This window comes from Crinia signifera, chromosome 2, assembly GCF_055691185.1.
Source record: "Crinia signifera chromosome 2, ASM5569118v1, whole genome shotgun sequence".
Classification (NCBI taxonomy): domain Eukaryota; kingdom Metazoa; phylum Chordata; class Amphibia; order Anura; family Myobatrachidae; genus Crinia; species Crinia signifera.
This window is the reverse complement of record NC_139218.1, coordinates 318570759-318589966: the sequence shown is the minus strand read 5'-3', so window position 1 is coordinate 318589966 and position 19208 is coordinate 318570759. Positions and strand designations below refer to the sequence as shown.

The 19208-nt window shown below is 41.4% G+C and overlaps 1 protein-coding gene across 1 annotated transcript in view; it reads left to right on the top strand.

Moving 5' to 3' along the window:
• The window catches only part of LMBR1L (limb development membrane protein 1 like), a 39804-nt gene extending 22799 nt beyond the window's left edge, over positions 1-17005 (top strand). The window contains exons 4-17 of the mRNA XM_083169094.1: positions 4941-5080; positions 6489-6592; positions 7191-7317; positions 8080-8148; positions 9328-9392; positions 9475-9547; positions 9639-9722; positions 9939-10015; positions 11384-11461; positions 11551-11624; positions 11916-12006; positions 13663-13729; positions 15523-15684; positions 16252-17005. Of these exons, the coding sequence (XP_083025220.1) occupies positions 4941-5080; positions 6489-6592; positions 7191-7317; positions 8080-8148; positions 9328-9392; positions 9475-9547; positions 9639-9722; positions 9939-10015; positions 11384-11461; positions 11551-11624; positions 11916-12006; positions 13663-13729; positions 15523-15684; positions 16252-16307 (1267 nt within the window). The 3' untranslated portion in view covers positions 16308-17005. The remainder of the gene's footprint in view (positions 1-4940; positions 5081-6488; positions 6593-7190; positions 7318-8079; positions 8149-9327; positions 9393-9474; positions 9548-9638; positions 9723-9938; positions 10016-11383; positions 11462-11550; positions 11625-11915; positions 12007-13662; positions 13730-15522; positions 15685-16251) is intronic.
• Positions 17006-19208: the final 2203 nt, after the last annotated feature.

Here is a 19208-nt window from a genome sequence, read left to right as displayed (position 1 = left end):
AGACCTCTGAATCAGTGGTAGTGGAGGCATGCTATAGAGATCCAAGTAATTTCTCGGAGCACTAAGCACATTTTCAAAATGACCATCTGTCAGCAAATCCGATGAACGTATGTCATGTTGGGTGCAGACTAAACATTTTATATTTGCTGCCAATTCAGATGCATGAGGGGTCTGAGTTGTAGAGCGCTTGCATGGGAGCCCTGATCACTGTCATTGTTTCCTAGAAGTACAGTAATACAATTTTTCCATATACTGTGTACAAATATGTATGTATATACATGCATAATCTTGTCAGGGCTGTTTTTACCTAAGCACAGCAGAATTTCAGTTTTAACCTATTGCAGCTCACTACTTCTGTTCTTGGAATTCAAAACTGTAGTTTGTTTAACTTTTTAAAGCTTGTTAACAAAATTCTCACACAGCCAATGTGTATCAACCGGTAGCGTGTTTGTTTTTTACCATTATTGTGATAATAATGTACTTTTTATTGTGTTTACTTTTAAGCTAAAAATATTTAAATGCTTTATAGTAAAATTTTGCTATTTTCTTGTTGTTTGACGCAACAAGAAAACGTTTAAGTAAAGTGCAATTCAAACCCCTAAATGTCATAATGTAAAGTCCTGTTAATCTTCCTGTCATAATGTGCAGAGCCAGATCCAGCCCTAGGTATAGGCAAACTAGGCTAATGCCTAGGGGCATGCAGCTTATACAACTGAGCCAGTAGCAGTGGGAGCGCCAGACACAGCAGAAATGCATCTTCCCTGGATGAGGACTGCGGTGCATGTCCAGCCGCAGCAGCTCATTCTTCTGTAGGCCTTTGCAGTTGGTCGTCCAATGCTAGCTCATTCTGCAGCCAGCCCAGGCTTCAGTATCTGTGTGGAGTAATGTGTATAAAGGGCACTACTTTGTTGTGCAGTATGAATAAGGAGCAATACATTATGAAGTAAAATTTTTTTTTTTTTTTAGAATTTCAATACAGTATAAATGCATTAATGACAGTAAACAGTAGTAAAACATAAAGGGAAAGTGAAACAGATTAGGGGGGGACGGGACACTGAGCACTTACAATTGTTGGTTATATGAGTAGAGAGAGGCAACTCATATCCGTTCAGTTATGTGCTTGCAAAGGAAACAAATTACACAGAGAGGTTCACTGAACAAGAGGGATCTTGGACGTTGGGACATACTATAAGAAGCCTGAACCTGTTAACTTCCAAAACTGTTGGACAGGTCTAGAGGTTGTGTCGGCTGAGGCTGGGGTCTAGACGAGGATGTAGGTATCCAGGATAGCCAGTGTTCAGTCCAACTAAACCCTTTGACCATATGGTGGCCTGTTCGAAGCTGATGAAGAGTAGGTAATCCCAGCTATCTAAAATTTGCAATGTAACTGTACGCTCGATTTAACCATATCTAGGGTTGGTACATATGGAGTACGCCAGTGTCTTGCTATAAGGAGTTTCTTGGCCACCAAAATGTGGCCCATTTACATAACGGTCGTTGGCTGACATGTTACCACGGTAGACATGGAATATAGCTCATAATGGGTTTGGGGTAATTGGTATTATCGTTATTCTAGATATGGTGTTGAATACGATGTAATTTTAAATAAGGCACAATGGGTCGGGGGCAGAAATAGCGATGGTGTTAAGTGGCACCAACTAAAATCTTGCCTAGAGCATCAAATGAAGTAGGGCCGGCTCTGTGTATGAGCCTATGGTGGGGGGGAAGTTAGCCCTGCTGATTTTAATGGGGAGGAAGAGTGGTAGCTATGGACTTTTATATGTTTAAAAGCAGAACACCGCTTCAGGCCTGGTGCAATTTGAAATCTGCTGTAAAGCATTATTGGGGGTGAGGCTTTGCTACACCATAATGGCTGGGTTTCGTTCTCTTGTGCTGTGCGCTGTGGGACAAGTGCCATCAATTTACTGCGAGTTGGCTGGGATGGACAGGGAGGGTGTTCCATGGTGAGAGTATTTTGGTTTCCTAATAATAGTGAAAGTCTTATTAAATGTAGGCAGTACAGATGGTGTAATGGTTAGCATTACTGCTTCACAGCACTGAGGTCATGGGTTCTATTCCTACCACATTCTTGTCATGCTTGCATGGGTTTCCTCCCACAAGCCAAAAGTATACTGATAGGTTAATTGGCTCCTGATGACAAAATGACCACTTGTAAGTGTTTGTATGTACATGGGTAGACTGGATGGACCAAGTGCTTCTCATCTGCCTTCACATTCTGTCTTGCTATTTGTGTAAAATATGAAATCTCTCAAGTGCTGTCACAGTATAGAATATTTATATATTATCACACAGGTTGTCTGGTGTTGTTTTTTTTTTTTTTTACATACAACTTTGTTAGGAATGCAGCCTTGGCCTCAGCGTATTGCTTAAGGCACTTACGTACAACTTTATCCTGCATGCCAAACTGCTTTTACAGGCTTGTCTTGAACTTCTATTTACTATTGGTGCGGTACTGAAATAGCAATTTCCATGTGCCCTGAGGCTCCAGTGATCACACCCTGTACCTAAACGTGCAGCTCATCCCCGTTTCCACTTCTTACTTGGTTCTGCAAGTATGCAGTAAGCTTGTCACTCCGTCATCACTTGCTGCATGCTTCCCACATACCATGGAGTTGTCTTCAGCAGTAAATAGCGTGCTTCCCATCCAAGACCTACAATGACCATAGTGTCCTATTTACCAGCTTGTACCCACCAAGGTTTTAGAGATAAGAGCTGGTAATACAGAGCATGGAGATGGTTTTTAATATGTAGACACTAGATCACTTTGAACTGTGTAGGAAATGAGATTCAGGAATTTCCTTTGAAGATTACACATGGATGACATATCTCATCTGGTAGACACGCACCACATATATGAGCTGGATATTATTGTAACTACTAAAGGGCGTCCGTCTGTAGAAATAAGCAAAATAGTGTTGTATGGCGGAAACAACTTTTGTTTCAACACAAAACTACTTACTGTATGCGGACAGGTCATTGTGACCATAGTGTATATACTACTATGTAACCCTGATAATCTGTGCTTACTATGGTGGCCTGCATGTACATTGTGAGCAGGCATATCCCATGGACTTGCTTTCCTCCTCCGTGCAGCCTGGACCTGTTGTAGTAGACCGCCTGGTTGCAAGCACTCCCAGTGTGAAAAGATGGGGGTAGATGGGAAGAGAGAGAGTAGGGGGAGGGGGGTGTGTGTGTGAGATATGGGGGAGTGGCCAAACAACTACAGGCACGCAGACAATTGTCTTTTATCTATATTTTATGTACTCATGATTCGGGCAATGGTGGCTACAAAATTCCAGTACTACTTAGAGGTTAAATAGAAATAAAATATTCTAGGATCTTGTATAAAAGTAATACAGTACATATTTCTAGCACTTGTAAATATGTACTTTGTGAATAGTGTGTAACTAGAACGTGCAGGGCTGCGGCTCCTGTACCCTTCCTTCCTTTCTCATTAATGAAGAGCAATTGTAGCCAGTTACATGTGTTTATGACTGTGGAATTGTCACTGCTTAATGATGCTTTGATAGCTATTGTATAAATAATTTGCGTGACCTAGAAATGGCTACACCCGTGATGGTACAGTATAATGCTGATAGAAGGATTACAGTTGGGTGCATGCACTCACCTAAGCCTTCCATGACTCATGTTCTGCACACTGACTTTTGAGAGAGGACTGTTCAGAAGGTAAATTAAAGTTCACTTCTACAGGGTTGATCCCAGCCCATTATAGTCAGTGCAGCTTATAAATTACTGTTGACACAACTATTGTGATAAATGTATGTAATGTAACTATTGTGATAAATGTATGTATCTAAATATTTCCCATCCCCGGTTACATTCATTCCTGATTTTAACGTTATTTTTTTACACTGCATAATTTATTATAAAGGATAAGCCGTATTGCTTGGGCTAGAGTATATTATTTATATTCACTACTTACTGTGATACTTAGCAAGTACATTCCATGTTGTTTAATACATTTATTTACTGTGTGCTGGCATCTGTGTAATTGGAGTACATCTGAAAGATTCTTTCCATCCATTCAACTGGTAATGTATGTAAGCAAATAACAAAATTGTTTGCTCACAAATGCTGGAAAATCGATGAAAATTCTCATTCAAACAAGTTGGGTAAATCTGCATGATTAAAGCAACTTCATTGAATGACTGTTTTATCCATGTTAATCAGGCGCTTGACCAGCTTCTGTCAGTGGTTTCCAACTCCAGTTCTCAGGGTATCCTCCAATGTCAGACCAATTGCCCGTTGCTCCAGTGTATCCAGGTCTAATCCCAAAATAGGCCAGGAATCTGCACATACATTTTCCAGTGGTGGTATGAGCCTGGAGTCCTTTTTTGCAATATTCCTGAGATCAGCCCAGTCTCATTGGCATCAGTTCTGACTGGATCAAAGTTAAGTAGTCCCAATGGTATGCAAGTAGTCATGTGACCGTGCAAAAACAACGCTGTGTTTATGTCATGTTGTATATGATAATTGTAGTTGCATGGTTATTGGTCACTAAAACCATTTTTGTCCTATGTCTATTCCTAGTAGTCCGACTTCCGTGTGTTTTATTTGTATAATCTGTGTTTCTTAGAACAATTGGGGTATTTTCCTTCTTTTCCTGTGTCCATAGCAGACATTTGGCATAGGCTTAGATCAGTGTCCTGTTCTGTAATTTGGATGTAATAATCACATATTTGGGGGAGAAATAAGAAATATACTGCATGTGTATTAATAGTTCCCATGTGCAAAACAAACATGTGAGTGCTGCACACTTTTTATTCCGCTTTGCACATTCCGTATGCACATAGTGGCAGGTCTGTGTTTGAGCAGTGAGTGGAAGTGCAGTAAGGTTACAGGCTTGCGTCAGGTCTGACCTCACCGTAGTAGGTAACGTATTGCTGTTTTCTCCCCAGGCTCTGGATGTGTACATTCACTCTCGCTGAGTCCGTGGGGGCCGTCCTCCTGCTGCCATTCTCAATCATCAGTAATGAAGTGCTGCTCTCCGTGCCACACAATTACTACATCCAGTGGCTCAATGGATCCCTCATCCATGGTGAGTGCCGGTCACAGCTGGTTTCAGCATCTATGGAAGGTTGGAACCGATTACAGAAAGTCTCACTTACACTCATCGATATTTCTGTATCGATGAGTGTACTGTCTGAATGTGTAGTTTTCTTCTAAAGTATGTGATGCCACATTCCTGCATGTAACACTTTCCAATGTTAGATTTCAGTGTATCTAACCGAATAGCATTTTCAGATAATCTGACTCTCACCCCTCCCCCCCTTTAAACTTTTGATTTGTGAGATATACACACACACCTACTTGTTATATTTAAGATCTTCAAAAAAAATAATAGGGTATGCTCCTTATAGTTACAGCTGCATGCACCCTCCCGTCATCTGAACATGCAGGTCAACGACCTGGGTTCTAGTGATGTCGCTGAATATGATTAATGATATCGTTCAGTGTTTGTGCACAATATCGTCCACCCACGGGACCGCTGATTTAATATTAAGCCCAGCCTGGAGAGTAAAACATAGCTGTGGAGCAAGTGATTTGGATATAAAACCTACAGAAGAATTAAGCAATATTATGACCTAATGGGTTGCTGGCACTATGAAAAAGTTTAAACCTGCACAAATCCCACTGTAGCTTGATAAATGACGATGGTATCGATTTGATTAAATCTGCCCCATAGAGGGCAAAGAGCTAATTAGGCACAAACTAGTTTGTGCCACATTTTGTTGTTTAATCAGAAATCCAGGTGTAAAACGATTTCCTTTTCTCTATGCTACAATGTGTGTGCAGCACCCTACACCCATTATTATATATGCTGTGTGCATCATTTGCATCAAGCATTATGTAAAACATTAGATCACCAATTGGATGCAACAGATAGAAGTGCCATGCAGGTTTGTAACAGGAAAATATGGCCAATAGAATTTTTTTTTTTTTCTATAAAGTAAAAAATTCAATGGGTTCTAGAACGTTGGACATGTATGTTGGTGGTTGTTTTGAACTTTCAAGCTGGGAGCTGCAAGGATTGTTTTCCAAGCTTTTATAATCGCTTTAAAATAACTAGAAATACATTTTAATGTACGCCAAAATACTATAGACCAGTGGTTCCCGACTCCAGTTGTCCGGTACCACCAAGCCATAGATTTGTGGATCATGCACAAGTGAGCTAATCTATTTGCTGGGCCAGTAATTATCCCATCTACTTCCATAGACATAAGTTGGGAACTCTGTAGACCTTTTTTTTATTTGCAGAAATACATTTGCTGCCAATCCTTGTTCCTTTATTTATAAAATAAAAAATAATGCCTTTTAATGTTTTGAAACCTGTGTGTAAGTTTATAGTGTGTTCTGTAGAGAGTTTTAGAACACTCAAGTCTGTTTTCAACCCTATAGGATAGTTTGTTCAACCCCCTGTTTCAGTACATATTTCTGTTTTCCAGGCCTGTGGAATCTGGTGTTCCTCTTCTCCAACCTGTCGCTAGTGTTCCTGATGCCGTTTGCCTATCTCTTCACAGAAGCAGAAGGCTTTGCCGGATCCAAAAAGGTAGACTCAGATTGTGATTTTTTCTTTCTATATATTCTGTGTCTTAACATTATTCCTATGGTTTGGTTTTTGTTGGAGCCTCAAAAGATGACCTTCCATATGAGTACACACAGCGAAGACCACTCTTTTTTTGTGGCCTACATTTAACAAGTATCTATTGACCAAAAAGAGGCAAGAGGCACAAAATACCTCATGTACCATTGATATTCATGCCTGGTGAATAGATATTCTTCCTACTTCTAATATTGAATACCATTTCTATAAATGAGCTACTTTAGGGCGATGTACATTTGGCTGCACACACCTGCCCATTACAGTACCCTCCATGTCTCTAGATTTCCTGTACACCTCTATGGCATGTAAAGGCACATATAAAAATTTCACTGGCTGCGCTGCGCCCTCCCGGGAATGTTACCTCTATCATATTTGAGTGAGACTGCCCCATTAATCTCTACAATAAGTGATATTTGTGGAACACGATACCATTAACTTTATCTGTATCCAATACCTTCTCATTCTTACACCAGGGTTACAAGTCCAAATGCTCAGTGGTTGCAGATATTTGCCAGCTCATTATATTCTGGTGTCCTATTTGCAGGGAGTCATGTCCAGGGTATACGAGACCTCCGTAGTTCTCCTTCTTCTCACCCTCTTGGTCTTTGGCATCGTGTGGGTGGCATCTGCCATTGTCGATGATGACTCTGCTGGAAGAGAATCTCTTTACGGTATGTTATTATAGAGTGGAATGTGTTGGCTGTTTTTAGTCTGGTAGGGAATATTGGGACTCTATAATGAGCATTTTGTATAATACAAACATGGGATTGCACAATGGTTTGATAATAACTACAGATGCTGTAGGATGTAGGAACCATTTTGAAGATGTGGGGATAGAATCACTATGTTGAAAGTTGGATTTAACACTCTATAGTGTATTTATCCCGTCCACAAGCAAATTAAGATCTATTGGAAACATGTAATATGTGCACAGCTCCACCTGCTGTCAGGAAGCCGTAATACCACCAGTAGTGTTGTGGGGCTTCTGCCTTCACTGAACGCGCTTCTATAGGAGTTCTTGGCTGCTGGTGTTAGCAGAAAGCATTCATTACAATTCTAGAAAATATTTGCAAGCCCCTGATATGGTTTTTTATAATACTATTTTAAATATTAGTTATAATGTCAGTTAACAGTAGTTATTGCATTGAAAAATATTTTGTAGTGCAGAAATTGTGTATTCTAATGAAATTATGGTATAAGTGAATAATATTGGGATGAATATGGGGGGGGGAGGGTTCCAGATATTGAAAAGACATTAGCTTAGGTTTGTGGGAAGTGGGGGAGCTTGAATGTGGTTTTGTCAGATTTTTGCACATCTAATTATTCATTCGTTCGCAAAAAAAAAAAAAACATCTCCCTGTGTGAAGGCAGCATAGACTTTACTGTGGGAGAGGCCACTGAAGTATCCTATTATAAGTGTGTTTCTCTTTCAGACCTGTGGGAATACTACCTACCATACCTGTACTCCGGCATCTCTCTCTTTGGGGTTCTTCTCCTGTTATGTAAGTTTCTGGCTAATGTGTAGTTACAGAATGCTGCCAGACAAGGGCGCTAAAAGCACATAAATGATTTCCCGTGTAACTATTGATTGGTAGTAACCTACGCTTAGCAGCACCAGCGTACTGACTGGCATTTGACTCTTTCTGTACTATTTTTTTATATGTAAAAATTTCAATGAACATTCTTGATTTGAAAAAGCAACTCAGAAGTCTTTGCAGCAGTTGTAGCTAGCTTGGGTACACGCTATATAATATCATTAGTGGACAATATTTCTAACAATATTGTCGTAACTCCTGAGTAAAGAATATGGGGCATGCACACTGAGTGATATTGTTCTCAGTGCCACCACACAGAGACAAACACCATGAGTCTGGTAGGGTCCTGCAGGACACTCTTCAGCCAATAGGATCACTCAACACTGTGCTGAACTTGCATCACTCAACACTGCTGAACTCGCCAAATCAGAATTAGGGATGGCCATTGTTACCTTTGCCATCGATGGCAAAAGTGCACCTGGCCATTGATGGTGCGTAACTATGCAAATTTTTTTACACATCGATGGTCAACCATGGTCTTTGACTGAATAGCTTGTGGGCCAATCAGAATACGGGGGTGGGTCTTCACGGGTGTCCTGGGTGGAGCTATGCTCCGTGTCCCAGGAAAAAAGCAAAACTAAGCTTGACGTCGATGGTGGGAAACCATCTGGTTCTCTCCCATCAATGTCCAAACTATTCAACATCGGCCATAAACAATCAATGTTTTCTAAACATTGATGGTCAATGGCCATCCCTAATCAGAATCTCTGTATTCTGCCAGGGTTTCAGTGCATTCCCCATGTGGTCTCTTGATGACACCCATAAGTGTATGCACCCATGTAGAGTATAAGTAACCGATCCTTCTGGACCACTGGCTTAGCCCTTATTTGTAATGTCAAATAAATAAAGAGAACAAACAGCCAGGGCTTTATGTCTTTCTGTCTATCTTTGTTAATGATTCAAGTATGCTCAGCCCAAAGAGGGTAGTGAACCTATTGGAAATGGATCTGGGTAATATAGGTTGATTGAATAGATGAGAAGCTGTGTAGTCATTCCTTTTTGTGAACCTCCTCACTGCCTTCCTTGATTGTTTGGTTTATGGCACAGTACTGAAGCTGATTTCTGTTTTCTTTGACCCTTTTGCAGTGTGCACTCCCTTGGGCCTGTCCCGGATGTTCTCGGTCACTGGAAAGCTGCTGGTCAAACCTCGGGTAGGAATTACTTAGAAAATCAAATCACAATGTCCTGATTTTCTGTTTATCGCAGATAATAAAAAAACGTGTTTTCCTCCAGCTCCTGGAGAATTTGGAGGAGCAGCTGAGCTGTACGGCATTTGAGGAAGCGGCTATATCCCGTAAAATCTCCAGTAAGTGACACCTGGGCTGTGGTACGAGTATCCTCCTGGGGTGTTCTCTCTGGTTACCTTCCTCACCACCTTCTGTGGTTTCCTTTCACAGCTAAAGCATCGTGCTGGTTAAACCTGAACATGGAGGCGCTACAGAAAAGACTCCTAGCTATAAAGAGCCAGAGAATTACATTAGGTGAGAAAGAAGTCACTGAACTTATCCGTCTATCTGGGGTCGCATCTTTAGAGACTAAAATTGTAAAATGTTGGGCTTTTATGCAAAAGAAGAGGACCGGAGCTATTTTGTGTTGGAAAAGCTAAATTTTCAGTGAAAGGGGGCGACCTCTATTGCTGTCATATTTACGGTTTGTAGTTTCCTGGAAGTAAGTTGCTCTCTTCCTGTTTCCTACAGAGATGAGAAGGAAAGCATCTCCGTGGCAACGCAATTTGGTGTACCCTTTGGCCATGCTACTGCTCCTTGCACTCACGGTAGGTCATATGCTGGCTGCACATTTTGATATTCTGAGATAGGGGTGGCCAACCCGTTGTTCTTGAGCTGCATGCTTCTCTTTTCTTAATGAGACGTGGTTCTCATGCCTGTGGCACTGCCGCTTGCCTCCAGTCAGAGGGAGCCAGCACACAATTGCTATGATCTCTGTTAACAGCGGCTGTCAACTCTTCGAGCTTTCCCTCACTGCGCTGAAATGGTACTGAACTCTGTTCTGACAGTAGCTGTCAGCTCTTTCAGCTGCTCCCACTGCTGAGGTTTCTGTTGCCAGTGGCTGTCGGCTTTTCCAGCTGCTGAAATGGTACTGAGCTCTATTCTAAAATATTCTGTCATCTGCCCCCTGTCGTATTGAGACAACGCTGAGTTCTCTGGTGAAGAGGGCTGGGTTTGGCTTTTCCTGTCTTGGTAAACCCAGCCCTCTTGCGTGTATAAAATTATAAAAGGAGATTTCAGGGCCAGGGAGGACCCTTTTAGTGATTAATTTTTTTGTGCATATAGTAATTATATAATTTTATGTGTTTTTCAAATGTATTAATTTTGAACATTCTTTTAATTGGAGAGCAAGCAGTATTGGTGTCTGTGTGTAATTTACCCCCATAAAAGCACCAGACGCAGTGATTTATAAATTGTAAATTGTTCCTGTAAATACTCCCCAGCGACACACCTATACTGCTTTCAGACCGGAAATGCATGGTCGCACAGTGACTTTGAAACGATTCAGTCCCGGTGCGACCCTGCATTTGCAGTCTGTTCAGATCGCATCAGCGAACTAGCAATATTGGTTCGTTGACATTAAGTGGGGGAGGGGAAGAAGCCAGCGCTTGGAGCTAGCACTGCCTCCTTCATAGTGTGAATGGGAAACGGGTTGCTCGACCAGTTCACACTGCTCAGCAACACTGCAACAAACTGGCGAGAACCCTTCTTTTTACTCGTAGTGTTGGGTTGCCACCGGTTAGCTGTAGCCAATTACCGGGTCAAACCGGCATGAACCTGGTAATTAGGTGCGATGTGAAAAGGGGCCTTCAGTGCTAGTTCACCCACTCTAGCCACTGCTGCAACCTCTCCGCTTCATACCATGCCGTGTAAATGTACATACCTGCCATCTGAGTCACACAGTACAGGTGGAAGTGGGTTATCTGTATGCTGTGGAGGAATAAATGTGGCTGCCAGACTACATTGCCTGGCAACACTTAATATAAAAATTGCAAAAAAAAACAAAATTATTTTTTTAATTTATTTTTTTAATGTTCTGAAAATTTCCATGTAACATTTTCCCATTATGGCGGCTGCTGCTGTCCCATTAATTCATACAGACCCTGTGTTGACTGATTATTTCCTACCTGTTCCAGGGCATCTCTGTGCTGATAGTCTGCTTCCATGTCTTAGAACTTCTCATCGATGACTCTGCCATGCCCAAAGGGATGCAGGTATATGCCTCACGTTTTGCACATGTCAGTTAGATGTTTGTAGTATACTGGAGAGTCTGTCATGGAAATTGCCACTTTCTGCTTCACAGGACTCTCGACTCGGGAAAGTGTCCTTCTCAGTCTTCGGTCCGTTTGGAGCAGCTATACAAGTCATTCTTATTTTGTATCCTTTATGTATAACATTTCTAAATAATAGTAACCTTTGCAAGAGACGGCAGTAAAGCTGTGTAGCTTTTTTGTTTTTTAAAGAAAAGTCCTAAATAATTAAGACAATGTCTTGAAAATGCAGTTGTGTACCACCCGAGGGGGTTCTTCTATCAGGTTACACTGTATGTTTCATTGCCTGCATTCTGTTTCTCAGTGTTTGTGTATTTGCATATGGTATATAGCTTGGGGAGCCATGTTTATAGGATTGTTATATAAACATTGTTTTGATTCCTTAACCTTGGACCAGCTACCTGATGGCCGCCTCTGTGGTCGGGTTTTACAGCTCTCCTTTCTTTACAAAACTTCTTCCCCAGAAACACGATACAACCATGACAAAAGTAAGAATCTGGCGTAATAATGTCAATATTGGCTGCACTGGTCCTCATTTTAGAGCAACTATGATATAAAACCCTTTCTTTGATGAATATGCCTTTATTTGGCACAAAAAATAGATGTCCGGTACAGTTACAGCAAGGCAAAGTGACCTGCTGAAATTGGGTATGGATCATTGGGTCAACATACATTTGGTCAACACCCTTAAGTCCACAGACCATGTTTGGGGCAGAGCTGGCACAGTTATGAGTTCTCAGAGTGCAAGTTTCTCCCTCTCTGATTTTCTGCACCAGCTGGAGCTGCTTCCAGATGTTGGTGTTGTTTTATAAGGAGCTGCGCATGTCAAGCAGCCATTTCTGGATTTTTGCAGCCTTTTGTTCTATGTTCCACATGGAGCACCATTTTTCTTCTTGCTATCATAGTCAGCTAGTCATGTCTGAATTAGCCGTGCTCTCCAATTCGTATTCATACCTAGGGCTAATCAATCAATTTCAATCATGGGTTGCTCCTTGCATCGCCCACTCTCTCCTACGGATACACTTTTCTAATTGGATGTGGCACATTTCCATGGAGTAGTATTCCTGCCCAGTAGTCAGGCGTTCATTTCTTTAGGCGCCTTGTTTGTAAAAAGGGATGCAGTGCCCCCCTCCCAATAACTCAGAAGGCAACTGGCTCAGCTAGTTCTTTTAGGGCAGAACTGCTGGACTGACATAGGTGGTAGGAGTGGTCAGTGATTCTTGTGGGGTACATTCTGAGGATTGAGCAGTATGCTATAGAATAGCCATTGGTCACCTTTTAATACTTTTGACAAATTGTGAAAATTTGGTTGATGCATCTGCACCTTTTAACTCCTGTTTGGAGGACAGATGATGGTATTGCTAGGCTTACTGTACTTAGTTTCAGGGATTTAGGGAAGCACAGACCATCCTCCTGTAGTGTATATGCTAATCCTTTGCTTGTCTCCTATCTTCTATTGAACATTATAGGGTAGTAGGTGTTTTATAGGAAGGGTGAGGACCTTCAGTTTCACTCTAGGGTTAAATATAAAACTATGCTCCATAGAGCTTCAGAGAAAGGGGTCTAACCTGAATTGCCAAGAAATGCCCTGATCTGCCCATCTCCTCCCATCACATAAGACATGCACTCACCCCCTAGACATGTGTGCAAATTACTACACACAGTGGTGTTAATGCATCAGGTGGAATACATATGCGAGACCAGCGGGCGGGATACCGGTCCTCATAAGACCGACCGTGGCATCCCGATTATCAGGATCCCATTAGGGGCTGGGTAAGTAAACTTGCCCTACCCCACTTGCCCCCCCTGCTGCTTAAACTCCACCCAAACATATGACACAGCAGCCGAACACTAAGAGACCCCTACGTACTTATGAATGGGATTCTGTCATTGGCATCTCCAGTGATGTCAGGATTCCAGCCCCGGCATCACATTCACCTTCATGCTAAGTGCACCCCCATCATGCGGCAGCATTGTAAGTTCTCCTTAATAGAATTAACTGCGTTGTTGACACAACTCCTCCATTGCACCAATGTACTATTCAGACATTTGTCCAAATTTCTCATCTTGACTCGAATTTTGTTCAGCAAACAGTGATGCGGGATTATGTGCCGCCAACTGTTAATCTCTGCTCTCTCTAATAGATCATCGGAAACTGCGTGTCTCTTCTCGTGCTGAGCTCTGCTCTCCCAGTCTTCTCCAGAACGTTGGGTGAGTCTTGTTGCTGCCGGTGTGGTGTGTGCTGTAAGGATAATGTAATAAATGCTAGATTTAGGTTCTTTATTTTTAAGGCAGAGAGCCATAATAGGTGGAAAGACCAAGGTGGAAAATGGCATTCTTCGGGTCTTCAAACAGGGTTAATGGTGCTACTTATTTTTAGGAATCCTGATTTTAAAGTAAAATGCAATTTTGTGACCTGGTCTGACCGGGGGTTTTGCACACTATTCTGGGACTGATCTGGAACAGCAGCACTGACCCAAGATAGTCCCTGGTGGTGCTGTCCACACCAAGTTTCACATCGCATACAGGTACAGTGGGCAAGGAGAGCCTACAGCCTTCCTGTATAATGCGGGGATGGGGTAAACCGGTTTGGACCCTACTGTCAGGCTGTAATCTCTCCCTCCCCTGTCATAGACATTTGAGGTAATGGCCATGCTGTAAACCGGTCCTAGGTCGCATGTCCTGGGTTATCAGTTTGCACTGCCTCTTAACCCAGCTCCTAATACTCCGGACTTTCACACTAGAAAATATGGCCCAAGAATCATGCCGGGGCATTCCCGGGTTGGCCCCTTTCACATTAGAAAAGTCCCTGCATTTTCTGTTGAGAAGGAGGTGAGCAGGACTCAGGAGGTGGGATGGTGGCAGAGGTGGTGGATAGTACTCGCCTCAGGTTGCCGGTCCTCTGTGCAGGCCGGGGATCCACGCGGGCGCAGAAGACAGGTCAGACAGCAGACGCAGATGACGCCGCTCTCCGGCTGCAGTGAGGGCGCCGGAGAGCTGCCTCATCTTCATCCACTGCCTGTATTGTCATCTGACCCTTTCACAACGACCAGGACTCCGGGTTAAACCCAAGAACAACCCGGCTCCATAGCAAGGTTGAAATCCGGGCAAATTTTGCTGGGATTTTGGCCCAGGAACTTAGGCTGGTGTGAAAGGGGGTATAACTGTACCCAACCCTGCTTTGGTGTTTTTTGTGCAACTGTACAAAATATTTTTGTTTTACTGTATCCAACCCTGCAAGTTGCCTGGGTTGGATTCCCAAGTAAGTGGACTCTATTCCACTAAGCACAACTCGGACGACGCAAAAGCCCAGACATTTCAAGACTGTGGAAACTGTATAAAAGTCACCAAAATTGATAGAGCATCCTTTCTGCTTTCTGAATCTCTATCATGGACCCGGAACTTAAGTGGAAAAAGGTTATTTAGTTGCTACCTTAGGCTGGGTACACACCTAAAGATTTTTTTACCCTTATCTATCTGGTGGGAACAAAAACCTGGAAATGTATGGGGAGCATATGAGAATCAAACATTTGCTCCCAAATGTTGGAAAAATAGACAAAAACAATGGAGTGGATACATTTGTTAAATCAAATTGATTCAACCAATTTGTCTGACCATTGTCTGGTTTCCAGTATTTGGGAGCAAATTTTTGATTGTTTTCTGCTCCCATACATTTCCAGGCTTTTGTTGTCCCACCAAACAGATTGGACAGAAATCTTGAGGTGTGTACCCTGCTTTAGAGTTTTTTCATCAAATTGAAAAAAAAAGTTACATGTGGATTTAAGCAACTAATAGTGGTACACGTGGAAACTGTTTACTAGAGTTTTATTTTGAAGTACCTAAACTAAAGGCAGATATGTTGGGTATACAGCTTTAAGTAGTAAGACTTTTTGCGTTTTCAGCTTTCTATAGGTAACCTGCTAGAAATTACTACTTCATGAGATCTATATATTGTAAGTCTATGATTATTGTGTCTTTAGAACTTTGTTGATTTTTACATTCAGGTATCACAAGATTTGATCTTCTTGGTGACTTTGGGCGCTTTAACTGGCTGGGGAACTTTTATCTGATCTTCCTGTATAACATGCTGTTCGCCGGCCTGACCACACTCTGCCTGGTGAAGACGTTTACCTGGGCCATGCAAGCTGAGCTCATACGTGCATTTGGTAAGAATACCTCTAAACTCTGCAATGAAATCATTTTACACCATAAAATAGTGTTCTTATATCTGATCCTTTTTGGAATTACATAAACCCTGTTTACAAACATACACTAGATTTCTAATTGATGAATTCTTTCCATTACCTCTGTTCAGGGCCCGGTCAACCCTTTGACACATCTGTGAGAGATGTGCAAAATATCCACTAAAAATGCCAGCGTCGCTTACATTTGTTATATAAATTCAGTATCTTTTTTTCCGCAATATTTTTTATTTCCTATATAAATTAAACATTACAGGTCATTATGATGAATAAAAATGTTTGGCAATTTTCACACCTAGTTTGACAAATTCACTTGCCACTCAAAGGGTTGGGTAATAGGACTATCACCAGTATGGGTGCAATGTGACATATGTGAACTGCGGCCACTACAGCAGTAGTGGTGCTGGAGTTTATTTATCCATTGTACTTTTTAGAAACAACACTAGCATATATTATGGACAATTTTATTGTTAGGGCCCCCACAAGCGGGGGGCCCTGTCTATGTTAAAATATTTGTTTTTTCTTTTTAAGGACTGGATCGATTACCTCTATCTGTGACCAGAATACGTAGTCAAGGGAAGCCCTGATTTAAACCTCCAATGAGAGTGGTCTATCATGATGGACGCCTGGTATCCAGGTCCTTGAATCCATTGATGGTCGGGCAATCTACTCAGAAGATTGCTCTAGTATGGAGGATGTGAGTGAAGAAGTCTCATGACTGGACTTCTGTTACTGAAACATTGGTTCAGGCACTAAGCGTTATAAGGCGGTCGGCTTCCTCAGGGTCTGAATGGAGATCTCGGAAGGCAACGACATCGAATGATTCAATAAAAGCCGAGCCAACCTCTTGAAGGGGTATAATGGACCCCTAACCATTGCTTGAATATTTTTTTCTGCTGCTAAAGAGTAGGAGAGGGATGGATTTATCATCATTTTTTTTTTTTTTTTCACCCCTTTTTTTAATTTTGTTTTTAAGGGTTTGTGTGCTGATGGGATATATGAAATCCTACCATTTTCAAGGATCACCTTTTATTTATCAAAAGACTTGAGATGTTTTAATCATATGAAATGAATGAACATTTGACATATTTTTACACTAAAGATCATCTTCGAATGGATTTAATGCTGAAAGTCGAGTGCATTTGTGCGTCTCCTCCACTCTAACCTATGCTTGTTTACATGAACTACACTCCAGCCTTTGAGGCCTTTTCTTACCATCTCATTGGGTGCTGCTGGTCTTTGACAGGAGTATACCAGCATCCTATTAAAGTCAGAACGGACTGTCCCTCCTGGTATGATTGTTTTTTGTGTGTCTTCCACTCATCAGAGTTTTTGTGTCTGTACCTACCTTTTTGTTTTTCTATGTGTGTGTGTGTGTGTGTGTTGCTATGGAGAGGATCTCTTGCATCTATAGCAGGATCAGTAGGGAATCCATTTGTAAATATTTCTTATGTTGCTCCACTCTGACTTTCTGGAGTTCTTATTAGATATATGCAGTATTTTGTAGCATTCGTGTATCTGATCCCTGCCTGCATATTTGCTGGTAAACACATGACGTTGGGTTGCAGCAATTGGGAACTTACTGCTTCCTATGGTTTACGATATAGTGTAGACAATGGTCAGAAGTAATAAGACTGCCAATGTCCACATAGTTATCGTGCCCACAGTTCATTATTTAGATACTTACTGTAGTGTATCCATCAAGGAGCTGCGCAGGTCATTGTCGGATTTCTCATTTTTAGTTGTTTTATTGCAGTATGTTTGATATGTAGGGAACTCTGAGCAGTGTACACCCATCACTGATCTCTTGTGTATTATTTACTTCAATCGTTTATCAGTTAAAGGGAAAATACATTTGTATGTGAGGAAAGGACACCATAGGGATAGGCGGTGCTTTATGCTATCCAAAAAACAGCTATTCTCCTTTTATTATGTTAGATAGATAAGTGTTTTTTGTGCAGGTCAGGTGTTCTGATTGACTAATATAATCTCTGTTCGGATTAAAGCATATCTAATATTGCCATATATGAAATGCTGTGAAGGATTACAGGAGGTGGTTGCTAAACGTTAGCCAGCTAACGCGTAGATACTCACACAAACCCTCACTCACGTACATACATACGTACGTACATACATACATACATACATACATACATACATACACCACTCAATCGCAGAGTAAACTGTTGCTGCATGACAGAACATTACACAGGCTGTCCCCCTGCTTAGTTACTTTCCTAGACTTTGGTCTGTGTGGCATTACCACACATTTTTAGGCCTGAGTAGAGTTATGTGGTATCGCTTCCATTTTAACAGATTTCGATTACACCTGCCAAGGGACTGTTATTGGGACATGCTTATAGAAATCTCTAAGTGCAACTCTCAAGGGAATCTGGGAATGGTGTGATGAATTTTATATCCCTGTAACATGACTTAAGCTGCCATGCTTCTTTTAAGGGAATATTTAATTCTAGAGAAGACCTTCTGGCCTTAATCCCAATAAGGGACACTGGCAGAATATGGGCGACAACAAAAAGCAATATCTTGCAGTGCATAGTGGAATCCATTTTGGAGAAACAGATAAAGGTGATGTATTAATAAATGGATTTACGCATCTACCTTCAATATATATCACAATGCCAAATTTTGGGCAATATAGGCTGCGTGCGGTCGGAGAGCCATTCACAGCCGCACCAAAAATATGTTTTTGTAATATTGCTCAGGCACCCCTCATGGATGTATTGGGATAATACATGGGAATAGCCAGGCTTTCATTTTTATATTTCCTTGAAGTTTATTGTAGATATTATCCCTGTGCGATTGCTCACCCTTGCTGGTTGCATAAGGAACCCTAGAAAATGTCTTGGCCAATGAGTGGCCACTAAAAGTGTTGTTGAGCCATGCCACTAGCTGACTGTAATGTATTGTAGACCCCGCTCCTGCCTTACAGAAGGTGTGTTCTGCTGCATAGTTATCCGTTTCTGTCATGTCCTTGTGTGGTTTGATAAATGTTTACCTTTTTTTATTAGTGTCCATTGTAAAAAAAAAAAAAATTTATTTTGATTGGGGGAAAAATATAGATATAAATATATATTGGGAAAGAGAAGTGATTTCAGTATTACCAGGTTTCCCAGCAGGAACTTCCATTAGATATTCCCTCATATAGAACATGTACATAATGGTATGAGGGAGTGGTGATGTGACAGATGGGAATGTATTCCTAGAAGTGATGTCTGATACAACTGCCACTATTTTGCACGGAGAGTATTTTGTCATTGATTGTGAAATAGTTTGCCTTACAGTATGATGATTTTTTTTTTTTTTTTTAAAGCATCCAGATGCGTTTTTACATCTTCCATCCATTAACTTGAATGGGAAGCTAAAAATAAAAAAAAAAGATAAATGTGTAGAACTGCTTATGCACAAGAAACCTGACCACGGCATTTTGACACACTCCTTAGACACTGTGAGGTAAAAAATATATATTT